This window comes from Poecile atricapillus, chromosome 12 (assembly GCF_030490865.1).
Source record: "Poecile atricapillus isolate bPoeAtr1 chromosome 12, bPoeAtr1.hap1, whole genome shotgun sequence".
Taxonomy (NCBI): Eukaryota; Metazoa; Chordata; class Aves; order Passeriformes; family Paridae; genus Poecile; species Poecile atricapillus.
Window position 1 is genome coordinate 1,992,774 of NC_081260.1, and position 25,790 is coordinate 2,018,563.

The window sequence follows — 25,790 nt, forward strand, 5'->3', positions numbered from 1 at the left end:
CAGAACAATGGATGAGCTGGGCTGTTCTAGGATTTTGTGCCACTCCAAACTGCTCATTGCCAAGGTGTTGACAGCATTCCTGACAAGCACCACTGCTCCAGATAGAGGGGCTCCCTCTTCTCTCCATCCCTACCCCTGACAACCCCCCCTGCCAAGCCCAGGGCTGGAATTTGGGTAAGAGCAGAAGTTTTGAATTACACAGATTATTGTGCAAAGCACAGGAAATTAAAAACAATTAATTCCTTGTAAATACAAATGGAGCTGGCCTTGCCTTTGATTTATGCTGCCTTTTTACCTCCCCCCAATGGCTCCTTTCCCTCTTTTGCCACAGAATCCCACACGGTGGAGAGAATTCGCAGCTACTGCGCTGTAACACAACACCAAAGACAAATGTTTGGTGACTGCTGATAAAAGGGAAAAGGCCCCGTGGTGCATTCTTTTAGCCAGCTTATTAGGAGCCTTCTAAAACACAGTATCTGTTCAGAGGGAGGAAGTTAATCACTGCTCAGGTTCAGGATTATGTAAGCAAAGCTGTCTGAGAGATGAACTGACTTGAAATGTGCTCTGCAAGCTGCACTCGCTCCCCTGATAATCCAGGTAGGAGGAGAAAAGAGAGAGGAGAGCATGAAAAGATAGAGCAGAGCAACTTCTTTTTTCCTCTCTTTTTCCTTCCACTGCAATGAAAATCAATGAATATTCTATTGGAGCCGAAAGAGCTGCTTGAAAGGCAAACAAGATGGGAGAGAATAGCACAGGTTCCGGCTAAAAATATTCAAAATGCTAAATAAAAAATGTCAGGAGAAGGAATGATAAGAAAAACAAGCCAGGCCTCTGCTCCCAGAATGTTAAGTTGGTAGGAAAAAAAAAAACCTGGTAGATTTCAAGTCCAGCAACAAAGCAAAACTCTGGAGCATCCTTCGAAACTCAGGGCTTGGGAATGGCCACATCCCATCCCAAATTTGTGAATTTGCACCAAATCCCCCATCCCAAAACATGCCAAGGCAGTTTTATCCCAAGGGATGCAGCTCTTGTTCTGGGGTTTTGTTGGAGAGATTCAGGAGATGTGAAATGCTGCTCGTGCCACATCCCAGTGTTTTCACTGGCTCTCAGTTTTCCCATTTAGAGAGGATTTGGTGGCCTCAGACATTCCCCCCCAGTGTTGACAAGCAGGATTTGGACATGTTGGGAGCACAGGACGTCAGGAGTGAGCAGTGGATGTGTCACATGAGGCAGCCTGAGCATGCAGCTGGCACCAGGGGAGAGCAACTGAGCCCAACAACAGCCTGCAGAGAGCAAACTGCAATCCCAGCACAAGGAAAGAAGAGAAAAAATAACAATTTCCACAGCTGTGGCCTGAGGGGGTCTCTTCTCTTTTTGGATCTTTTGTGAAGTATTTCTGGTGCCAGTCTTTAAAAACCGTGAAGCAAAAGCTCACGGGTTCTCCTCCAGATGACTCGAGAAGACGAGAGACTTTTAATCATGTCTGAAGGCTCCTCCAGGGCTCTGTATTTTATAGAATATGTGGTTTATTATAAGACAGATTGGTTATTTCAGCAGCCTCACTGTTTCTGCTCAGCTGTGCCTTCTGCAGAACTTTCTGCAGCAGGAGCCCCAGATTCCAGGTGGGATTTGCAGGTGGCGAGTGCAGTGCACACTTGTTCTGCTTTAACTCCTGGACCTCTCAAAGTCCCACCCAGCTCATCCTGGCTGGAGGAAGCATCTCACCAACAGCTTGGCACTGAATCTTCTCTCAGATGTAGGGTAAAGCTGTTCCTGCTCAGAAGGTGGCCCAGAGTGAGCCTGTTACACACAGAAGAGGTTCCTCATAACTCTCAGCTGCTTAAAACTCCAAACAGACACAGCAGAAGGATTCCAGATCACTGTGGTTCTCCATGAACTTTCATTCAGGTGGATAGGTCCCTAAAATTAGCAAAATCCAAAGGCAATAAAGGATCTTCCAGCCCCAATTTACTTGCAGGTCTCTGGCAGTTATTGCAGGGCAGGCTCTGGCCTTCCATTCAGTTTTTTCTTGTTTTCAAATGGATTCAGTTCGCCACTTCAGGAAAATCGATTTTGTGGGGTTTTTTTTCTGGGGTGAAAAGTTGCTAAAAATATAGCAAGAAACAGCTCACTCCTTCATGGCTAGGTTGGAGTCATGACTCAGAGTATTTCTCTGCTAAATATAAGGGCCTCAAGGACTTAGACATCATTAGATCAGTTAATCCATCAGTGATCAAGTAAATATGCAGTATTCACATGTGCTGAAAATAAATATTGGCACAGTTGGAATAGGAGAGAGTTGAGGAGACTGTTCTGTGACTAAGAAGGTGTTGCTCCTGAGGGGATGGGAATGGGTTTCTTTATTCCTCTGCAATTAATACTTCCCAGCCCTGACTGTGGAGAGGGAAGAGCTCACAAACACATTTATCCACTTGGATGGAAACAGCTCCTGATTAAACTCTCTCAGTCCATTAACTCCTTCTATTTATAAGCTTTCAATTCATTACTTGGAGATGGGATGATTTAGAATGCTGAGGGCTGGACTACCACAGATTAGCACTGGGTAGTGAGAGGAACTTTCACTTCCCTAATTCCCAGCTCCAGTTGCCACATTTCCATGTGCCTCATTAAACCTGGCTTGTTCCATTACTGCTGGAAATTTGACCCCCAAGTAGCAGCCAAGCAAAGATCTCAGCTGGGATTTAACTCCAAACACGTTTTCCCTTCCTCCTAGATGTGCCCTCTGGGTTGCAAACATCCTCCCAAGTCACAGCCATCGTGGGGAACGACGTCCAGCTCACCTGCCGGGCCTCCAAGTACATCTACACCCACCTGGCCTGGTACTACCCCTCCTCAGAGCCAGCCCCCAGCCACGCTGTGCTCAGGAAAATGGACAAATATTCCATCTCTTTGACCCTGCTCATTCCCAACGTCACGAGGGAGCAGAGTGGACTCTACAAGTGCCGAGCCCAGAACCAGCACAACAGCACGGACACGCTGGAGCAGCACAGCCAGCTCCTGGTCAGAGGTACGTGCCAGGGGAGAGTGTCCTGATGCAAATCTTGTGTCCTGCTCTGCTTTGGTTTTGTTTTTGTTTTTCCACACAGTTTGCTCTGTGTGTATTGACAGCCTGACATGGAGAACACTCACCCAGCCACTCGCTTCCAATATTCCAAAATATTGGAAATCACATGCAGGTGATTTCAGCAGCATTCTGCCTTCCCAGCTCCATGCTGGGTGCAGATTTAGAGTTGACTGAGGACAAAAAGTCACCCACCATTTACTGACAGCACAGCTGTAACTGGGGATGCTCACCCCAGATCTGTATGACTTTGGTAGCCACTCTCAGCCTCCAGGATGAGATACCTGAATAGGTTTGGACCCAGCAGATCCCAAATATCCCTGGGCAAGTGTAAAATCAAGTGACTTGTGCCATTTATTCTGGGTAAGAGGGATGCACTTTTTATAACAATTCTTACTTATACCCAAGCCCCCAACTCTTTTATTTCACCAAGATCCTCCAGCCTGGTCCTGTTGGCTGTGGGAACACAAAGGGCAAGACATTTCTGCCAGTAGGAAAATCACTGAAAATTAGTGAAGTTTCTTTTGCTTCAGAGTGAAGAAGGTGGGTGATCATCTCCAAGAAGATCATCAGAAGAAAAAGGGCTGCTGGCATGGGGAATGGATAGATTTATCAACCACCATTTATCAATGGTGGAGGAAACCCAAAGCACAGAAGTGGAGCAGAACTGAGACACGCAGCAGCAAGTGAGGGAGCAGGAGTCAGAGTGCTTCAGAAGCTGAATTAGACAGGGATTTTCCAAGTGTCTCCCCTGGCTCAGGAGGCACTGCAGGGTCAGCCCCGTGCTGGTTTCAGCCTTGGGGTGAACAAGCCCTGTGCAGCCTCCCCATCCCTTCCCTGCACACACCCAGATCCTCAGCCACAGCTCTGATTCCACACTGGGAGGGGAATTCTTTCCCTTCACACACAAACATCTCCCTTTTCCTGAGGGAGAGAGGAAGGCAAGGAGCCTCACCCAGGTTTTGGGCAGTGATAGGGCTTTGGCTGATCCCCACAGCACCAGGGCCACCTGTAAACATCACCTGCTGTGAGCTGCACCCCTGCTCTGCTCTCTGCATTCAGGCCCTTCCCTTTCCTCTCCCCTGGCAGATATTTTTATTCAGTCAGTCAGATTTCCACCTACACACACACCTACACAGCATTGCTGTGGGAAAAACACAGCTAGACTGGGAATATATCCATGGAGAACTGGAATCAGGATTGTGTTCTTGTGAGGATGGCTGGGGTCTGTTATTTGTCTGGCACGTCAGGCAATTCTTGTGGAGAACACACATGGAAATGCTCCTCCAAACCAGCTCTCCCTATTCAAACATTTTATATGTTCCAGTGCCCCTCATCTTCTGTCCTCACTGCAAGTTTGGGGTGTGTTTTATGCTGTGATTGTGATTTTATTCATTGCTGTCCTGCACCTCCTGTAAATGAACACAAAGTGGGCGTTACCATGGTTGTAGTAAGGAGAAAACTGCACTCTTGATGGAGGAGAAAAAACCTTTAGAACCATTTCCTCTTTTCCCCCTCCTTTCTCCTTCGCTCTGCATGTGCACCACCCACTCCCTGTCCTTTGTTTTCTTCAGAGCATGAGGAGTTGGAGCTGCAGCCAAACCTAAGCTTAGGCAGTGTGAAAATAAACCAAAATAAACTCACCCACTCCTCCCAGAACCTTGGGGGGGGATTTTTGATCAACGGATCGACCAAACCTTTGCCACATGCAGCCCAGAGAGGCCGTGCAAGGAGGGGAGGTGAGGGAAGGGCCTCCCCAAACCTGACTGGGGGCTCTTTCCCTTTGTGGCTGCAGCCAAGGCGGCGCCGTTCGTGATCCAGAACCTGACAGACATGGAGGTGAACATCAGCGGCAAGATCCTGCTGGAGTGCAGGGTGAGTGGGACACCAGAGCCACGGGTCAGCTGGAGGAAGAACGGCTACCCCATCTCAGCTGCTTCAGGTGAGCTCCTGCTGCCCAGAAGCGTTTGGAATGTGGATAATGGACTGGCAGGGTGACTGTGGCACAGGACCCGTGACTCGGAGCACACACACAGATCCATGCAGGGGTCTCCAGCTCCGAGTCACAGTGCACACAGCTGACCTGCTGTGTGCAGAGCCAGCCCAGCTCAGGTTAGCACAGCTCTGGGAAATCAGGGAGCACTGATGAGGTGTGAGACCAGAGCTTGGGCACAGAACAGGGTGCCCCTGTGTCAGGTGGGTCTGGCACAAAGGCCTGAGCTCTCAGCTGTCCTGATCACCCTAAACTGCAGCAAAGTCACCTGCCAGAGGGGTCCAGGGCACGCTGTGGCATGGGAAATGTCCTTTGTTTCCCACAGCAGAGTGATGGGAATATGCTCTCAGCTCCATGGGACTGAGCCCTACAGAGCCACCATGGGCAGGGAGCCTCACCTGAGCCTGCAGCTCCCTCACCTGAGCCAGGTGCCTTCCCAGCCCCATGTCACAGAATCACAGGAAGTGCTGAGCTGGAAGGGACCCACAGGATCATCCAGCCCAGCTCCTGGCCCTGCACAGACCCCAAAAACTCCACCCTGGGCATCCCTGGAGCGCTGTCCAAACACTCCTGGAGCTCTGGCAGCCTCGGGACCATTCCCTGGGCAGTGCCAGCACCCTCTGGGGAAGAACCTTTCCTGATGTCCCACCTAACCCTGCCCTGGCCCAGCTCCAGCCCTTCCCTGGGTGCTGTCCCAGGGAGCTGAGGTTGGAGCTGTCCTTCATGAGGATGTTGAAGAGTGCAGTGAGGTCTCTCCTCAGTCTCCTCCAGCTGAACAAACCAAGTGCCCTCAGCCTCTCCTCAAAACGCCCCTCCAGAGCCTTCCCCATCCTCGTGGCCTCCTTTGGATGCTCTCCAGTGGCTAAATGTCTTTTTTATATTCTGGTGCTCAAAACTGCACTGCAGGTGAGGCTGCCCCAGTGCAGAGCTGAGTATGTCCTGGGTCCTCCCATAAATCATGGAGAATCCCATGTCAGCAGCTTCTCCTGTGACTTTAATTTTGCAACTTGGACTAGCTAGGAAATCTAGGATCATCCATAATTCAGATCAGAATGTTCTGAGAGAAACTCTTTATAGCTCCTGAAATTTTATAAATAATTCTAGAGGGACAAGCATGTAACTCATCCAACCAATGGAAACATAAATAAAATATTTGGAAAAAACACCTCAGGGTAAATATTTCAGCACAGTGCATGGCAAGTTGTGTGCAGTACTCTTGTTAACAACGGGATTCACAGGCAGAACACCCAGAAATTCAAAATGTCCTTCCCTTTTGGATTCCAAGCCTGACCCACTTCCCTATTTCCACCCCAATCATCCCCTCAGTGATGAACTCTCAGTGTGGTACCACAAATCAGGAAAAATGAAATTGGGAAAATTAAATGTAGAAAAGTCACCTGGCTGCCTGTGGATCCAGGATTGCTTCACACCATTCCAAGAAGCGCCTGAGTTCCATGTTCCCCATGTTAGAAGCCACATCCCTTCCCACAGCCTTCAGTAACTCCACTGAGTTCCCATTTTTCCTAGAGTGTCTTTCTGCTGTCAGACACCAATCCTGCATCCCTTTGCTAACTTCTGGATAAGTTTCCAGCTTCTACCCACTCTAAATCAACAGCCACATTTGTTGTTTTTAAAATGATGCCAAATAATTGATCCAGGTGTTAAAGAGGGGAAAAAAAAAGTCAGGAAAGGTTGCCAGAGCAGGATGAGCACAGGATTAAAATGTGTCCTGACGCCAGAGCCTGCATGGATGGGAGCTGACATTCACTCCTGTCTCCTAAAAGCATTTTTGGCAGGTAGGTTATTGTGCCAACATTAACCAAAATTCCTTAAAACAGGAATTTCCATGGAAAACAACACCCTGGTGATTGAGAGAGTGAAGAAGGATGACGAGGGGCTCTACGAGTGCCGCGCCTCCAACGACCTGGGCCAGGACAGCACGTCAGCCTTCATCAGAATCCAGGGTAAGGGGATGCAGAATTCCAGCAGGCTCCCTCAGGGATGTTGGACACGTTTCCAAGCTGGCTGTACATCACCCACAGGTTCTGAGGAGAAATCCAACATTGAGGTGATCATCCTGGTGTGCACGGGGCTGGCTGCCACCCTCTTCTGGCTCCTCCTGACCCTCTTCATTCGCAAACTGAGAAAGGTGAGAGAGCTCCTGTCCTGCACAAAGGCTGGGATCTGCCTTAGCTCCAGAGTTTAGGAGCAGATGGTAGAAAAACTGGGAAAAATGTCCCTGTAAAATTCAGCCCATGGTTTGTGTTGACTTCTCCAGAGAACCCTTGTACTTGAGAGGTTTCCAGCCACTTCTGTGGACCCATGAGATCAGGCTCCTTCCTTTTTATGAGTCAAACTGGCTTGTGAGAATTACAAAACAATACCCTAAATCCTCTAAAATGAGGGCTTGATTTCAGCACTTGACTCTAAAAGATATTAAAGAAAGGTTCCAGGCTGTCTACTTTAGAAATGAGCTCAAACCACACAGCTGATTTCATCTCCTTGCTTTTTTTCCACCTCCCTTTTGTGACTCCGAAAGTAAACCTGCAGTGAATGTCCAAGGAATTTAGGTGGGTTTCTCCTGAAACAAACAGCAAACAGAAAGGCAAGCACAGCTCTCTGCTCTGCTCTCACCACACTTCAGTCCTGCTGCTGATCTCCAACATCTGAGTAAAATTTCCTCTCCTCTTGTAAACACAGGGATTAAATTCACATTTTTGTCCTTGGCCTCAGGTTACCAGAGCTGTGGACAACATTGAACTTCCTCTTACACTTCACACCTGTGCAAGTCTGCTCACAGAACCCACCCAACCACAATTTCTCACTTTAGCAGCATCACAAATCGCAATTTCCAGCAGCTTCCCACCAATTTTAAATTGCAGTAAGCTGCAGGATGAAGTGGAGAACTGTGGAGAATCAACACCTCAGAACAAAACACGGTGACAATGCCAAAAGGAAGTGCAGCTACTTCAGTTCCCATGGAAAATCAGTGATTTCCTTTGGCCAATCCAGGTAGATTTTGTGTTTCCCAGCACCAAGAGCCACGAGTGGCAGCCACACACAACCATTTGTGTCCCAGCTGTAGAACAGAGAAGGAAACTTCAGTGATGCATTCCTGGCTCAGAATAAATTTGCCTGGAAGGCAGGGAACTCCCCAGGCAGCTCCCTGCCTTTGGAATTGCAGAGTAAATCCCCTGAATAATTTCTCCCTGCCCTGTTTTTAGCCCGATGCCACAGATATTAAAACAGGATACCTGTCAATTATCATGGACCCAGAGGAGATGCCCCTTGACGAGCAGTGTGACCGCCTGCCCTACGACAGCAGTAAATGGGAGTTCCCCAGGGACAGGCTGCGCCTGGGTGAGTGATTTGGGGTCACAGCTGGGGGGAAGGATGATCCCAAATGCTTCCCAAAGGAGCTGTTGGATAAACCAGGAAGAACCCATCATAGTGGCAGGGTACTGCCACCCTCGGATCTGCAATCCCAGAGTTCAGGGTGAAATGAGGGATTTGGAAAGAGTCTGTCAAAGTAGCTGCCACTTTTTTTCCCTGGGAAAGGGAAGCCAGACTCTTGATGGGGAGGAAAGATACCTCCAGGTACTGTCCCTGCCAAAAGTGTGATTTCATTCCCATAGAGGAAGAAGGAAAGTGAATTTTCTTTTGAAGAAAGCTATCAATTCATCAAATAATCACTTCCTTATCAGCCATCAGAACTCAGCTTTGAGCTGTAAAAATCTCTCATGGAAAAATGAGCCACATTTCACTGAACAGCTCAGCTCACTGGCTGATGGAGTGAGAAAAGGCAAAAAAGCTGGCTGTGTTTGTACAGCAAAACTGTAACATCTGTGTGCACTGAGGAGTGCAGGGAAAATATCTGTATTTGTGTGTGCTCTCGGTGCTGCAGCTGGAAAACGTGGAAGGAGGAGAGGGCAGACAAAAATCACAAAATCTGAGGTGATGGTGGGACAGAGTCAAACTGGCAGAACCAAAAAGCCAGAGGCTGGATCAGAGCCCTCAGAGCACACCAGGTAGCATGGGCAGGAAAATCCAAATGAAAGGGAAAAGAAAGAAAAGTTATCATCCTAAATTCTATTTAGTGCAGTTTTCCCATCAAATCTATGTCAACAACCGAAGGGTTAAAGGGCTGTGACTCCCTGAGTGCCTTGCTGGCTCTCTCTGTGATCCATGAGAGATCAGGGTGCCACAATTAAGCCTTATTAACACAATTAGCTTTCCTTGGGCTCCAGGACAGCCCCAGGTAAAGTTTCTCCCCTCAATCCCTGTAGGTCTCAGCCTCTTCTCTCCCGTGCTCTCTTGCATCCAGGCCATATGGATAGAGATCCCTGGCTATCCATATGCTGCAGGATGTGGTTCAGGCTGCTGTGGCCGTGCCCTGTGCCTGGTTCTCCTGCACAGCTGAGGTTGCATGTCCCCTCCTGCCTGGTGCAGCCTGGGCTCACTCTCGACTCTTGCTTCTCTAGGTAAAACTCTGGGTCATGGTGCTTTTGGGAAGGTGGTGGAGGCGTCTGCTTTTGGCATTGATAAATCTTCAACCTGCAAAACAGTTGCCGTAAAAATGCTGAAAGGTACAGAAATCCCTCTGAGAGGATGCTGAGGGAAGGTGGGGGGCAGCGAGGGGCACGGTGCTCAGCTGCCAGGCTCGCTGTGCCCTGTGGGGAGTGGGTTTCCATGTGGGAATCAGCCATCCTGGGTGGATGTGAGGGGAGGAAATGCCAGCAGCTGTGCTGCTGATTAAGGCTTGTATTCCTCCAGGAAGAAAACAGCAGCTTCCAGGTCTGTGAGGTGAGGAGGGGAAGAGATTATGGAGCGTAATTACATGAGATAGCCTGAAATTGGAGCTGAGCCTTCCAGATGTAGAACAGTTCAAGGGGCTGGAAAAAACCCCCAGTGCCAGGGGAGTAAATTAGAGACATCTTGCTTGCAGTTATTGAAATGAAGGGAAGCTTTTCCCGTTGGGTGGAGGAAGGAGGGAACTCGGAGCCCGTTCTGGCACGCTGGGTTTGCACACACCAGGAATGAACGCGTCAGCCACACGCTGCTGGCTGGGACAGGGCCTGGGACTGCTCCTGAGGGTGATCCCATAGCTCAGTCCATGCTGCCATGGCCCTCACAGCTCCATCCTGCTGCATGACATCCTTAACCCCTGCAATGCCACCACCAGCCAGTGACTGCTGCCACCGGGCTTGGCTTCTGCCGCCTCTCCTGGAGCTCTGCTACTCCCATCTCTCTGAAATCACAAAAACACACATTTATCACCTCTCTGGACCTCCTTCAGGTCTGGTGTCCCCTCTCTATTTTCATCCTTCTGATCATCTTCTCTCCTGCTGTTGTGTTTTCTGTTCCATCCCCATTTCCAGATCCCTGAGATACCCTAGAAACCCCTGATCCAAACATATTCCTACCTCCATCAAAACATGCTGCCCTGGACAGCTCTGGGGCTTCATTCCCTTCCATGCTGCGCTTCCCAGCTGATCCTCATGTCAGCTCTGCCCTGCCAGCACATCTTCAGCAATATTTGGCAGATTCTCCATCGTTTTACACCTCCCTCCCCCAGTGGAGGCAGCTGCCTCCTGCTCTGGTCTGCCCCTCCCCAACTAACGTGCCCATAATTCATCACTTCCATGAAAAAAGCAGATTCTCTAGCACCAGTCAGTCCATCCAGGGAATTCAAAAGGCTCTGGAGATGCCTGCATTTCTGCCATCTCCATGCAGCATGCTCAGGTCTGTTCTGGATTGAAGGCTAAAATTCAATGTGCAGAATTATCTAAATAATTTCTGAGCTGGCTGCGTGCTCAGCACATGCCAGGGGAAATCAAGAGTGATACCACCAAACACTGCTGACTGAAGGAATCTTGGAACAGCTCCTTCTTTATGACACACTTTGGAGAAATATTATGGGGAATTCTCCAAACAGATAAAGAGGTTACACCTGTCACACCAAATGATTTGTTGCATAACTGTTTCTTCACCCTTAAATCTTACATGATGTAAAGGAAATAGGCCAGAGCCTCTCCTGTTAAAATACATGACGGAAGTTTTGGGAAGATAAAGCAGCATCTGAAAAACCTTCTGGTCTGAGAGTGCCTGCCTTAAAATAATGTCACTGGCCAGCCAGGGCCTCCATTGTCAGGTTCATGGCTGACACACAGGTATTAGAAAATGTATTTCTTGGGTCAATAAGATCTCACAGGCCTGAGATTTCATAATGCTGTGTGTTCTCTGGGACATTTTGGGACAGCTTCCAGATGTGTGGATTCCTCACCACCTGCAGTGGAGAGTTCTGAGGTATTGTAACCCAGTCCTGCTGAAATGCCCAGCCCAGCAGAGGGGAAGGGACACATGCTGTGTGCTGTGGGGGCTTGCAGAGGCTGCCTTTGCTAAGCTTGCAAACCTGAGTCCTGGCAAAGGCTCTGTGGGATCAGGTTTGGGGGAAGGGACCGTAACCCTCCATAACCCATGCTCACGAAAGGAAGAGTCACCCAAACTTCTTCATAAAGGTCAGCAGACAATGAAACGGATGAATTATTATCTGTGTGAGAGTCTGAAAAGCCAAGATACTGCGAGGAACCTGGGTGGGTTTTGTTTCAAAGGATAAACAGGATCTTGCTGTGTCCTGTTGAAAATATCCTGTTGTGTAAAGATGATTTTTTTCCTGTTTATCTTAAGCAGAATGTGCAACTACTAACGAATGCAAGGCTCTAATGTCTGAGCTGAAGATCCTCATCCATATAGGACATCACCTGAACGTGGTCAACCTGCTGGGAGCCTGCACCAAAGCTGGAGGTGAGGAGTCCTCAGTAAATGGGGGGCAAAAAAGAAAACACTTTTCTGACACTTTTTGGGTGTTTGGAAGTGCCTGTGGTGCAGCCAGTGCAAGTGCAGCCATTTCCAGCTCTCTGCTCACAGGAGAGCTGCTCCTGTGGCCTCATCCCACCCAGGGCTCTCCCGCCAGGGATGTCACCTTTCTCTGGAGGCCTGTTCCCAAAAGGGACTCTGCTCTGCAGGGAGGAGAACACTGGATTGCAGTGAGGTGCCCAATTCCTCCCTGTGGCCATTTCCAGGCTTCTTCTCCCTCTCCTTCCCTGCCTTGTCAGGAGGATGCACCAGGCTGAGCCCTTGGCTCCCTGAGCCTCCCCTTTCCCTGCACTTCCCCCTCTCCAGGCAAACCCAGCAGGCTCTGCCCTGTGTTCAGGACGCCTGGCACAGCCCTGGGTGCAGCAGGAGCAGGGATTTCCACAGACCTGAGCTGGCATCATGCAAAGCCCCATCAATTTCAGACCTCTATCACTAAACCAGCCCTTCCCACACTGCAAAGCATCCGGGCCTCTCACTGTGCTTCAGCCTCAGGGGAGCAGCTCTGGAGGATGGCTCCTCACTGCTGACCTTCAGAATCTTCAAAACCACTCCCAACAGACAGGTTTAGGTGACCCAAGGGCAAGGGAAACCCCAGAGTGAAAGAAGTGAAGGGGGAAACTCAAGAGAGATGGATCTTTCATCATCTCACACCCCAAAACCATCAGTTCCCAACAGTTGTTGTCCAGTCACGAGAGAAAAGGAAAACTTCAGTGAGGTAGGTTTGGGAGGAAGCCAGGGAAGGAATCTTTCCTCCAGCAAGGTGGTTCTGGTTCCTCAGGAAACAGCAGCCATGGGCACTGCTGGGATCTGGGAGAGATGGATGGGGAGATCCCAACAACTGCAGCACTCCAGACCCCAAAAGCTTGTGTGGGAGCAAGGGCAGCTCCAGCTGGAGGGGTTTGGGGTTCAGGTGCAGCAGCCAGGAGACGTTGCTTGGGACTGAGCAGAGGGGCTGGGACACTGGGAATGCTGGTGACACTGGGAATGCTGGTGACACTGGGAATGCTGGTAACTGGGAGTGCTGGTGACACTGGGAATGCTGGTGACTCAGGGAATGCTGGTGACACTGGGAATGCTGGTAACTGGGAGTGCTGGTGACACTGGGAATGCTGGTGACACTGGGAATGCTGGTGACTCAGGGAATGCTGGTGACACTGGGAGTGCTGGTGACTCAGGGAGTGCTGGTAACTGGGAGTGCTGGTGACACTGGGAGTGCTGGTGATACTGGGAATGCTGGTGACTCTGGGAATGCTGGTGACACAGGGAATGCTGGTGACTCAGGGAATGCTGGTGACTCTGGGAATGCTGGTGACACTGGGAATGCTGGTAACTGGGAGTGCTGGTGACACTGGGAATGCTGGTGACTCAGGGAATGCTGGTGACTCTGGGAATGCTGGTGACACTGGGAATGCTGGTGACACTGGGAATGCTGGTAACTGGGAATGCTGGTGACTCAGGGAATGCTGGTGACTCTGGGAATGCTGGTGACACTGGGAATGCTGGTGACACTGGGAATGCTGGTAACTGGGAGTGCTGGTAACTGGGAATGCTGGTGACTCAGGGAATGCTGGTGACACTGGGAATGCTGGTGACTCAGGGAATGCTGGTGACACTGGGAGTGCTGGTGACACTGGGAGTGCTGGTGACACTGGGAATGCTGGTGACACTGGGAATGCTGGTAACTGGGAATGCTGGTGACTCAGGGAATGCTGGTGACACTGGGAATGCTGGTGACTCTGGGAATGCTGGTGACACTGGGAATGCTGGTGACACTGGGAATGCTGGTGACTCAGGGAATGCTGGTGACACTGGGAATGCTGGTGACTCTGGGAATGCTGGTGACACTGGGAATGCTGGTAACTGGGAGTGCTCGTGACACTGGGAATGCTGGTGACACTGGGAGTGCTGGTGACACTGGGAATTCTGGTGACACTGGGAATTCTGGTGACACTGGGAATGCAGGTGACACTGGGAGTGCTGGTGACACTGGGAGTGCTGGTGACACTGGGAATTCTGGTGACACTGGGAGTGCTGGTGACACTGGGAGTATTGTGCTGTGCTGACAAGTCCCTGAGGGGGCTCAGGACAAACAGGGGTCTCAAACCTGGCAGCAGAACCAGGGCTCAGTGGTTCTTAACCAAAGCAGCCCCAGAGCTCTGCTTGCACAGACACCTCAGGATTGATCAAAGGCTCTCATTTCCCAGTTTCTGAGAAACCTTTTTCTCCCAGGAGTTCTTTGATATCCCATTGTCCAGCCTGGCCCATGCTGGGTGGGGTGACCCTCCCTCCTCCCTGCCTGGGGACCCCTTTGGGGGCAGAGTCTGGAGCAGAGGGGTGCAGCAGGACCCCACAGGGCACGGAGGAGCCTGGGGCAGTGCAAGTGCAGACTAAAGGAACACAGCCTTGAGCTCCAGAGGCAGACACGGATCCCAGCTCCTGTGAAATTCCAGAGCTCTCCCCTCCCCTGCTAGGCTTTATGTAAGTTGTATTCCTGATGGAGACTGGTATTAAGTATGCACATACATTACTTTAACAAGGTACCAAATAACAGAATTTAACACTTTGGCGGAGTGTCTGATGTTCAGCAGTCAGAACTAATGCGGTGTGTGCTTTACAATGAGGGAACAAAATAAGAGGAGGCCATGTCTAGGAAGCGTTTCAAAACCATGAATAAATCACTAAGCAGAGCTTTAAAGCTGCTCTGGAATCTGCATTTCCTTAGGGCATCCATGAGGGACATTGGATTTTGGGTTCTTCAGAGCCAAATCTCTTGAGCAGGGCCAGATCCCAGTGCTGAGCAGAGCTCTGGGGTCAGCACTGGAACCACTGGGCTTTGGGGATTTGGGGTTGGTGTTTTTGCAGCCACTGCAAGGTTTTAAGGCTTGTTCCAGCTGCAGACAGAGGCACTGGGGGTCCCGGAGAGCCCCAAGGTGTGCACTCAAGGCAGGGCTGGAGGGCTGGGGTGAGTGCAGAGCCTGCAGGGATCCACAGGGAACACCCACGGGCTTGGTTCTGCCTGCAGGAATTCAGCATCTCTCTTTCTGTGGGACCCAAAGGCTGCTCCTCTCCCTGCCCCACACTGTCCCAGGGTCACTGTTCCCTCTGAGGATGCAGGAATTCCAGCAGGAATCCTTCTGAGCTCCTTCCCCAAGGCCAAGTGCAGCTCTCAGAGCTTCCCCTTTGAAGTGCAAACTCCTCATAGACCTTCTCCAGAGAAAAACGTTCTGGACATGAAAGTCTCAGTGTCCGAGGCAGATAATATTCCATGTTTATCCACATCCCAGTCCCATGAATTCACCTTACCTTACATTTGATGATTACAAAAAATAAAGGTGCAGAATGCAGTTTATCCCTTCCCTACATCTCACACTGCAATAAAAAAGCATTTCAAGCAGCTCTTAAAAACCTGCATCATTGTATGAAAGCAGCACTGAATCTACCGTGGTTTGCAGAGGAATAAGGAAGAAAGTGAGAGCACTTTCCAGGCTTTCAGAAACTTCAGGCTGAGTATTTTTGCAGCTTTTCATTTAGATCTGTCTATGGCCCTGCATACTTTGATTTCCTCTAGTGGCATCAGCTCCACCCAAAACAAACAATTGTGAAGCCAGCAGAGAAAATGAAAACTATTCCATGTACACAGCACACTAACCTTAACAGCATCTGGGATTGTGTTGATCATCCTGAATTTTTCTTGTTTATAATTTAGGAATAAATACCAACTGTCACCATCCAATGGGGAAAACTAAGAATGTATTTCCTTCTCTCCACATCCCTGCTGGCTGTGTCACTCCTGTGTTTCTTCATTTCCTCATCTGTACAATAGAAATGCCACTTATTTTGAGGAGGATTTGGTAGGATAAATTAGAATTATGTGCTTTGCAGTGCCTCAAAACTCATTTGACTTTCACTGTCTGGTTTAGGTCCTTTAATGGTCATAGTGGAATATTGCAAATACGGAAATCTGTCCAACTATCTCAGAGGGAAACGAGGAGATTTCATTGCATACAAGGTAAGAAAATGAGACTTCTCACAGTCATGAGGCAGGGAATCAACAACCACTGACAAAAGCTGGATTTTCTCTGCATTGGCACAGAGGCAGTTGGGTATTTCTATGGGCACTTTATTTTCTCTACACATTTTAATTTGTACAAGCAAGAAGAGCGGTTGTTTGTTTTTTTCCCCCCTGCAGGATCTCAGTGATGTCCTCTTGTAGCATCTCCTAAAGAATTAGTTCCAAGTCCCCAAACACTCCAGAGCACTTGAAAGAGAGGGAATTACTTGTGAGATACTTCCCAACACAAGGGGGGCAAAAAATATTAGTGAACAACTGGAATTAACCGAATTAGGAGAAGGTGAACCCTCCCAAAAACAAATCTGGCTTGGGGATTTTTGTTTCTTGGCCCCAAGTGAAAACAGCTCATCCTTCCCCCATCTGTTCTTTCCCATCTTCTGTCCCTTCCCCTGTGCCAGCCCTGAGACCTGTGCCTGGATGATGGATATTCTGTATCAAAACCAATCAGATGTTTGGTTCCCTAACAGTTCTCTGCAGCCACACAAACATCTGTGCCAGCACAGACTGGGCTGGGATGGGAGCAGGACACAGGAGCAGAAATCAGAGCTGGGGAGGGATGGGACTGATTCCTCCTCATGAATATCCAGTGTGGAACAGGCTCTGTGATCCCAGCCCTGCCAGAAACTGCAACCTCACCAAGATGATTTTCTCAGATTATTCCAGTACTACTACTACTATTATTATTATTATTATTATTATTATTATTATTATTATTATTATTATTATTATTACTATTGTGTACATGAGGGACTTTGTATGAGTGAAAGAGATTTTCCTGGTGCAGTCACCCAGGATTTCTTTCTCACCATTGTTGCCATGATTTGAGGGCTGTTTGTGCCTCACTCCCCAGCACAAACACGTCAGTGCCCATCACCTTGAGGGGATTTTTACCATCCTAAGACAGCAAGAGAATTACAGCTTCTCTCTGCTCACCTCTCAGTCTCACCCAGCCAGCTTTCAGCTAACTCTGATGTGGAATATTGCTCTCAGTGGAAGGGAAATAATCAGTAGGAATAAATAGGAAACCAGGCTTTATTGGCTTATAATTAGAACTAATAAAACCTGGTTTCCTATTTATTCCCACTTCAGGAAACATCATGTTCAAATGCTCATCTTCAGAGGACCCTTTCTCCTTATGCCATTCTGTCATATACTTTGAGTCCCCAAGCTTTTCATACAAAGCTAAAAATCGGGTTTATGCCATTTCCAGTCCCAGGAAAGCTCTGACCAAGCAGAGAAAAGTCTGGATGAGTCCAACAGTGATTTGACTGAACTGATCAAGAGGCGCCTCGAGAGTGTGGCCAGCACAGGCAGCTCTGCCAGCTCAGGATTTATTGAAGATAAGAGTTACAGTGACTCAGAAGAGGATGAAGAAGGTAAAAGAACCCCACCTCATCCCCAAGCTTTTGTTGGGAAGATTTCTTGTCACTTGGTTAGTGCCACACACGCTGTCACACGCTTTACAAGCCCTTACATGGCTTGGCTTGTCCCTGAAATCCCAAATTCTTCCCCTTGCCTGTTCCCCACTGCGAGTTTCTCCCCAAAAGAAAGTTTTGTATTGTGTACAAAAGCTGCTCCTGCTGTGTGAGAGGAGGAGTAGGAATGCTTTACCAGACTTGTGAGGTCACTCTGTCCCTGGGCTCCTGTCTATAAAGTTTCCCTCACTCCCAGCCTGAGGTGTTGTTTCCCCATAGCTGAATGAGTGACTAATGGATGAGGGAACTTTGTTCCTCATCTGATCTTCTGCCTCTGGGTCAGTGGCTGCTCACCCAGAGCTGCAGCCCTGCAGATCTCACCCCCAGCACTCAGGTGCCACCCAGCTCTTGCTGCAGGGTTTTGCCATGTCTCTGATCTCTCCTAGATGCTGAGGATCTGTACAAGAGGCCCCTGACTCTGGAGGATCTGATTTGCTACAGCTTCCAGGTGGCAAAAGGCATGGAGTTCCTCGCCTCCCGAAAAGTGAGCTCATTCAGACTTCTTGCAGAGTGAAGAAACCCAAACACACTTTTGAGTCTGAGAAATCTGCTTTTTGCTCTTCTATCAGAGTGCTGGAGATCACGTTGGCTCTGGTGGTTAAGCAGTAATTAGCACTGAAGGGGTTGTAGAGGAACATTCTTCATGGTCATGGCTGCAGGGACTGGCATCTGCAGCAGGAGGGTTTAGGTAGAAGGAGTGAATACAGATTGTCAGACAATTTGTGGAACTGCCTCATAAATAAACACAGAAATGGCCTGTAGAGAAAGCTCCTTTTAGTGTGGTGAACAACAACACTACTGAAAAATGAGGAGGGAGTATCCAGTTCTTCCCTTAGTTTGTCAGAAGTGTTGGGGACTGTCAGCAAGGTCAGCACCTCCTAGGTAAATAAGAAGCAGTTTGTAGCCTGTGGATCAGCTTTTCAGGAAGATGCAGGGCAATCCACAGCCCAAAGTGTGCACACAACTGAACCTGCACTCACACACAGCCACCAGGACAGCCCCAGAAATCCTGAGCAGGGTGATCCCACCTCATATGGACCTGCACTGGCAAATGGAGCTGCAGCAGCTTTGTGGCCTCTCCTAAATTTCCCATGGATCAGCTGATTAGAAAATAGGACTCCCTACCTTGTAACTGCAAAGTTATTTCAGACAGAAAAATCAGAAGCCTGACTTTGGTTTGTTCCCTGAGTTATTCTCTCTTTTGCATATCACAGTGTATTTCTTTCACACTTCATGTCTTTCCCCGCTCCCAAAGAAGCTCTCCTGCTTCCAGCTCCAGCAGGGGCTCCTTGCCCAGCCCCCTCTGACCCCCTGTCATTCCCTGGCAGTGCATCCATCGGGATTTGGCAGCCAGGAACATCCTCCTGTCCGAGAACAACGTGGTCAAGATCTGTGACTTCGGCCTTGCCAGGGATATTTATAAAGACCCCGACTACGTACGGAAGGGAGATGTGAGTGCAAGGAGCTTCATTTGGCACCCTCAACTTGGGCTTGGGCAGATCAGTAACAGCACATCTGGCAACCTGTTGTGTCTCTGGCTTTTAGGCACGGCTTCCACTCAAGTGGATGGCTCCAGAAGCTATTTTTGACAAAATTTACACCACGCAGAGTGACGTGTGGTCTTTCGGAGTGCTGCTGTGGGAAATATTTTCTCTAGGTAAGAATAGTTTCAAACCCTTGTTTTCCCCTCTAATTTATGGCTGCTTAGCTAAGAAAAGCTTTTAACAAGAGGTGATCATGAAGGGCAGTGTTTCTGTTTCACTGAGGAGAAGTGCACAGTGCAGATCAGGTGTAAAATAAAGCCAATTTCAAGGAGAACTCCACCTGACAAAGGACATGAAAACACTGGGGAGGGGGATCAGAAATCCAAAATCCTGTACTTAACATTTGTACACACTGAAAGCAGCAGAACCCAGAGATAAAATGCAAGCCTCTGCTGCTGGGGGGGAGTGGGAGATTTCTTGGAGAGCAATGACGTTTCCTGTCAAACCATACCTGGTGCAGGGAGCCCCAGGGTTCCAGGGCTGCAGAGTCACCCTGCTGTGGGCACAGGGGCTGCTGCTGGCACCATGGAACACCAGCCCACACAGATTTATCCCAGCTTGACCATCCACCCCACAAAATCAAAGATTTTCTAGGTAAGAAAAATCTCCTGGCAGCAGCTGCTGTTGGGTTGGTGCAAGGACCAGTGCTGAGCTCAACCTGAGCCCTTTTGGCAGCAGAGCAAGGGCAGACCATGGGCTCTTGTCTCTGCATCGTTTGCAAACCACAACATTTCTAAAAGGATAAAAATGATGTTCTTTATGTGCTCAAGATTTCATCCCTGGGTGCTGTTAGAAATCTCAGCCTCGCTCAGCTCTGGTTTCTGTGCAGCAGATAAAGCTGTGAAACCTGGACAACCTTCACTGTGCTGCTCTCAGATTCTCCTTGCAGAGGGGCAAGATTCGTTTTCCTGAGGGAATTTAGGAATGTCAGCTCTGGCTTTTTAATCAGCATTTACAGACAAAAGAAAACAAGAAGCATTGTTAACTTAAGCTGCTGGATTTTAAAGCAAACTCTAATCTCTTTCTATCTTTAGTTCATGGATCAGTTGAAATTAATGATTGGGCTCAAGATGCCAAGTGAAAATGCAAAGTCTGGAGCTGTTTCTATCCTAATCTTTACTTAGGGCTGGCTGCAAAATCATAACCTGCTCTCAGTCCAAGTCTTTGATGTGGACTTTTCCCTGCTCCACATCTGCACACCAAGCAGAAAGTTCACACTTGAGTGGTTGAAACAAGCAGCAGCTCCTGCTTTCCCTGGGGTCCAGCCCTGTTTGTTTAGGGTGTTGTTATTTTGGGGTGAGCCCTCCATGGCTCTGTAACAGCATCACCTGCTGCAGCTTCAGAAACAGCACAGAAAGGCAAAGCTCCAGAAGCACCAGGTTTTATCAGATTATTCAGGAAGATGCTTTAGCATCTAGAGACACACTCAGGGGACAGGCTCTCCCCTGGGAACCAGAGGAATGGAGTGCTGATGAATCCAAGGGGCACTGCAGGAACAAACTTTGTGTCACTCCCAAAGGTCCTGACAGAATTTAACAGATGGCCTTTAACTCTGAACACTACTACAAATTAAAACCCACTCAATGAAATCCACCTCTATTTTAATCTATTAAAAAAAAAAAACAAAACATTTTAGCTGGGTTCTTTTAGCCCCTTCTAAATTTGTAAATCTCCCAAACGGCTGCAGGGGCTGCCACCCATGCAGCAGCCTCTGCCCTGGGTGTGACGTAGATCAAAAAGTGCTTTTTCACTTGGTGGCACAGGCTCAAAACCAGTCATTTTCTCTGAGAGGGTTTTTCATCCAGCTCATCCAGGCATGCCTGTGGTTTGGCACAGCTCACATCTGCAGCTCAAATGATAAATATTTAATTAAGGATTTGTGTCACTGATTGAATTCTGTCATAGAAAAGTTTTACAGATCGTTGAGAGCCACGGGATGGAAGTTATTTATCGTTGCCACAGGGTGTGTTTTGGCTCCCATTTACAGCTGCTGCTCTCACTGGTCCCACAGACAGAGCACCCTCTAAAAAAAGGGAAAAATACCGATTAGGAAAATGCAGAGTGTAGATTGTGTCCTGGCAGGGTCAGGAGCTGGGTGAAGGACAAGAGGCTGCCTGCAGGACTGGCAGCCTGGATCTGCATTGGTGATGCACAGGGAAATCAGGACTTGAGGGAATAGTCATTTCCATCTGGGGCTGAGTTTGCAATGAGCTTTAAATTATTCAAATGGGGTCAGCACACCTCGTGTCAGGTGGTGCCAGCAGTGTTTAACACATCCTGAAATCACTGGCAGAATGTCGGTGTCTCCTGGAATTTCAATGTGCGCTGTTCCAAAAGCAATCAGAGATAATTATGTAAACAAGCAGTGCCTGGTAGTAACATCAGCATCTCATTATCCCACTAAAATAAAACCAAGATCAAAAGAGGGCTCCATATCCAATGCATGCCACATCTTTGAGCATTTTGAAGGAGATTTCCCCTAAGGAAAACATCCTGTGTAGGCCTTACACCATATGTTCCAGCCTACATTTCTCCCAAGCTGTCTCAGCATTCCAAATTCAAGTTATCAGACTTATTCCATAGTCCAGATAAAGACAGTGCTCAGTGAGAGTGGGAAAGGGAGAGCTCCTTGTTTTTATGATCTGAGCTGCCTCCAGCTGGTAGGAGGGCAGCACTGGCCAAAATATAAACTTCCAAAAGATCCTGAAGTCAAAAATTAATCATAGACTCACAGAGTGTTCAGGGGTTGGAATGGATCTTCAAGATGATCCCAAGCCCTCCTGCCATGGGCAGGACACCTCCTACTAAACCAGGATGCTCAAGGCTTTATCCAGCCTGGTTCTGAGCACTGCCAGGGTTGGGGCATCCACAGATTTTCTGGAAAACCTGTGCCAGGGCCTCACCACCCCCAGTAAAATATTTCATCCTAATATTTGACCTAAATGTCCCTTCTTTCAGGTTGTCCCATTACTCCTTGTCCTATCACTCTTACCCTTTGCCTTCCCTTTATTTGCCCTCACCAGCATCTTGCAGTTGATCTGATCTGTGGTGTAAACAAAGAGAGAGAACTAGGATTGTGAGAGCAAGTGGAATTCTCCATCTGTGAGATGAGCAGCTCACTCCCAGGTTATTCTGAGCATAATGACAGGCCAAAGGCAGGGCTGGGAAGGAAAATCTGGGTACAAAGCAGAAATGATGGTGCTGCCTATCTCCAACTCACATAACTCCAGGAAACACTGTCAGTCCTGTGCTCTGGTACTTGCACATCCAGGGAATTCAGAAGTGCTGTGGGGAAGCATCCCTGGGCTCTGGATGTCCTGGGAGCCCATTTGTGCTCAGATTCCTTCCCAGGCAGTGCTGGATCTCGGCTCCCCAGTGCCCACTGAGCTGTCAGGTTCACAGAGCAGAATAATCCTGGAAGCAGCCACGTTTTGGCCCCTTCTTCAATGCTTTATCCAAAAGATTTCTGCTGCTCTCATTGTGCCCCCAAGTGCACAGCACATGGTGTTTCCAAATGGGGGGAAAAATTGCAGGAAATATGCAGGAATGTTATAGACAGTAAATCATGCACAGATTCCTCGAGGGCTGGATACAGATTCCATTCAATCTCCTATGTTAAGACTTGATTAAATTGTTTCCAAATTCATCATTCAGCCTCTGGGATGTCAGAAGGGTTGTGCTGGATGGGAAGCCTTTGCTGAGGAAGGGAGGGAGGGAAGATACAAATCTTTTAGTGTTATCCACAGTAGATTCAGTAACATTTCAAACTTCAGGCTTCTCCTGAATTTTCCCCAAAGTTCTGTGGGAGTTAACACAAAGCTCCCAGCCCTTCACAGCATCCAACCTCTGCAAAGCAATTCCAGTTGCCTCGAGCTGCCCTGCCAGGGTTCAGCCACCACTTGAGTGGCACTCGAGGAAAACAGCAAGGAACACGTGGCCAGGAAAGAAAACAAGGCTGAAAAGCTGGAAGGTCACTGCAAACAGGATGTGCAAGTGAAAATGCAAGTCCAGTAGTTGGTGAACCAGGAGAGGAGCAATTCCACACACAGGATTGAACCAAGGTTCTCATGGTCCTTGGCAGGATTCAGGTGCCCACAGCCCCCTCTGCTCTTACTCACAGGGGTTCTAAGGCCATGAAGGATGAGCAGGAATTACTCACTCCCTGTGTATCCACTCAGTGCAGGATATTGTTTGGAAAGCATTGAATGAGCTGGAACTTTTCTGCCACTGACCAAGAGATACTTTAAAGTCTTAAATGAATAAAGTTCATTTCTCCTCTGCCTTGTTTTACCTTGGAGTGGTCCTGACTGTATCACAAATGCAGAGGAGACAGTGTGATTGAAATCTCTGAAGAGGCAGAGTGAGTCTGTAACAGGTTTCCAAATAAAAACCATGGATTGTGAATGACTGCAGCTCCTTCACTCCAGCTCCTTTACTGCCAGACGCTTCCAGGGTAACCTGGAATGCTCAGCAGAGATCAGCATTCCCTGGGCTGTGACACAGGGACTGTGCCATCCTGAATCCCTCTCATTTCTCCCCCCAGGTGCCTCTCCATACCCTGGAGTGCAGATAGATGAGGATTTCTGCCGGCGGCTCAAGGAAGGGACCCGGATGAGATCTCCAGAATATTCCACTCCTGAAGTGTAAGAGCTGCTGGCTGCTGCTGGGAGCTGCTACATGTCACAGAAGAGATTGGGTTTAAGTGGGGACAGGGGGAGACCACAGCTGTGTCACAGAATGATTCACACAGACACAGTTCAATGTATGAGAGGGAAAAGATGATTTTATTTTGTGGCTCCAGGATTTATAGATTCTCAACAATGACCAGGGGTTGGATAGTTAGGTTACCACCTTCCCAATCACACTGGTTGTGCAAAACGTCCATCAAAAGATGTTTCTTGCAAAGAATGCATACACATTTATATTTATAGTTACTTTCCTGGGAAAGTGGCTAGAAACTATGAAGGTTTCATTTTCAGGGTGACACAGCTGGCTATTTTATTTTCAGTAAAGTTGTGATTGAATATATTTTGGGTGTCTGACAGCACCAATGCCAAGGACAGCCCAAGTCAGCCTGACCTTTGCCAGCAAGAAGATGCTCAGATGCCCCATGTCAGCTGCAGTTCAGACTTCAGATGCTGTGACAGAAACCCAGCACCCAAAACCAGGACTTATTTCAGCAGTGTCAGCAGGGCCCAGCAGCCAGACTTTAAGTTAGGTGAAACCCAAAATCCTGCAGGCTCAGCTGAGGCAGGAATATGGAAGTGAAAAGCATCCAACATGGGAACTAAAACAGAATTTCAGCACGTGGAGATCTGAACCCCTCTTAGTCCAAAGACTGACCAAACCAAGCAGCAGTGGAATGAAACAGTTTGAAAGAAAAGCTCCCATCCTTTCCCATTCCTAATCCCTGTTGTTTTTTCTCTCCAGCTACCAGACAATGCTGGATTGCTGGCACGGGGTCCCCACAGAGAGACCAACATTCACCGAGCTCGTGGAGCGCCTGGGGGATCTCCTTCAGGCCAACGTGCAGCAGGTACAGCAGGGCCAGCCCTTCACAAGAAAAGTGTCAAACTTGATTTTCTGTTTTGATTCCTGCACTTCTCTTCACTCCTGGATTTCTCAGTCTCTTCTGAGCCGAGCTCCTTTGGAATATTCCTTCATGGGGAGTTCTGTTTATCTCAGTTCTCTGGGTCAGGAAGAAAACTCTAAAGCTCGTTAGGATCTTGTTTCTCATGTTTATTAGGATGTTATCAAAGACTTGGCAGGTCTCTCCAGATTTTCTGCACAAATTCAAATCACTACAACCTGGCTCATTTTGGCTCTGATGGCACAAAATGGCCCCAAACTACGCAGTTCTTTTATCTTTGTACTCATTCTTATCCAATTAACAATAGACACGTTAATTATTTTTATTAATGACCAATGACCCATCACCTGTGTGCTGCACTGTGACATTTTCTATCCAATCACCTCCTGCTACCCAAAAACCTCTGGAAGAAGAACATGAAGAAGAAAGAAGAAGGAAAAGAAACAATATTCTAAATCCTCCATCTTGTCTTCTGCTCTCTAAATTAGTTTAAACTCTAAACTTTAACTTTTCCACCCAGTGATTTAAGAAAACTCTCTAATCTACACACTCAAACTTTCAGCTTTTCTATCTGACTTTAGCAGTTGTGTTCATGTAACACCATGAAAACACACCCATGAATTTCATGTTGTATGAAATTCAGTGTTCTCCTGGATGTCAGAGGCAGAGATCAGAGCCAAGGGCTCACACTCTGTGTCTCAGACTCCAACAAAGTGCATTTGGAGTGTGTGCCTGTGCAGAGGTGAAGGATATTAAACACCAAAATGACATTTCACTTCCTAGCACAGCTCACTAGGAAAATGCCTGCTGCAATGAGTAAAGACAATGTTAACTACTCAGATGTTAACTTTGCTTCTGATTTTCTCCACCTCCTGAATTTTGTCTCTCATTCCCAAGTTTATGTTCACCAGTGCTTCTGGGAGCTTTACAATTATGCAGCTTAAAGCACAGAGAGGCAGGTATATCATGATTAATTTCATAATAGCTAAACCAGTTGGTTTTTTTTCTTCAATAAAAACAATCAGATCTGTTATGCAACTGTCAATTTAATTGAAGAAGAAATCAAACACTTTCCTGCAGCTCTTTCCTGTTTGTAAACAAATTTAGTAGAGCTGAGTTGAAGAGGGCCCAGTCTGCAACATGAAGAGCTTGTGAGTT

At 48.2% G+C, this 25,790-nt stretch overlaps 1 protein-coding gene across 2 annotated transcripts in view; it reads left to right on the top strand.

The window, feature by feature from the left end:
- LOC131583792 (vascular endothelial growth factor receptor kdr-like) overlaps positions 1-25,790 on the top strand; it is a 126,639-nt gene that overhangs the window by 83,684 nt on the left and 17,165 nt on the right. Inside the window, exons 13-26 of one of the 2 annotated variants that reach the window (XM_058848250.1) lie at positions 2,735-3,028; positions 4,878-5,024; positions 6,914-7,039; positions 7,118-7,224; positions 8,300-8,435; positions 9,557-9,661; positions 11,763-11,879; positions 15,872-15,960; positions 17,234-17,399; positions 17,885-17,982; positions 18,827-18,949; positions 19,044-19,155; positions 23,586-23,685; positions 24,473-24,578. In XM_058848250.1, the coding sequence (XP_058704233.1) occupies positions 2,735-3,028; positions 4,878-5,024; positions 6,914-7,039; positions 7,118-7,224; positions 8,300-8,435; positions 9,557-9,661; positions 11,763-11,879; positions 15,872-15,960; positions 17,234-17,399; positions 17,885-17,982; positions 18,827-18,949; positions 19,044-19,155; positions 23,586-23,685; positions 24,473-24,578 (1,826 nt within the window). The remainder of the gene's footprint in view (positions 1-2,734; positions 3,029-4,877; positions 5,025-6,913; positions 7,040-7,117; positions 7,225-8,299; positions 8,436-9,556; positions 9,662-11,762; positions 11,880-15,871; positions 15,961-17,233; positions 17,400-17,884; positions 17,983-18,826; positions 18,950-19,043; positions 19,156-23,585; positions 23,686-24,472; positions 24,579-25,790) is intronic. The other variant, XM_058848251.1, reaches the window with a different exon arrangement.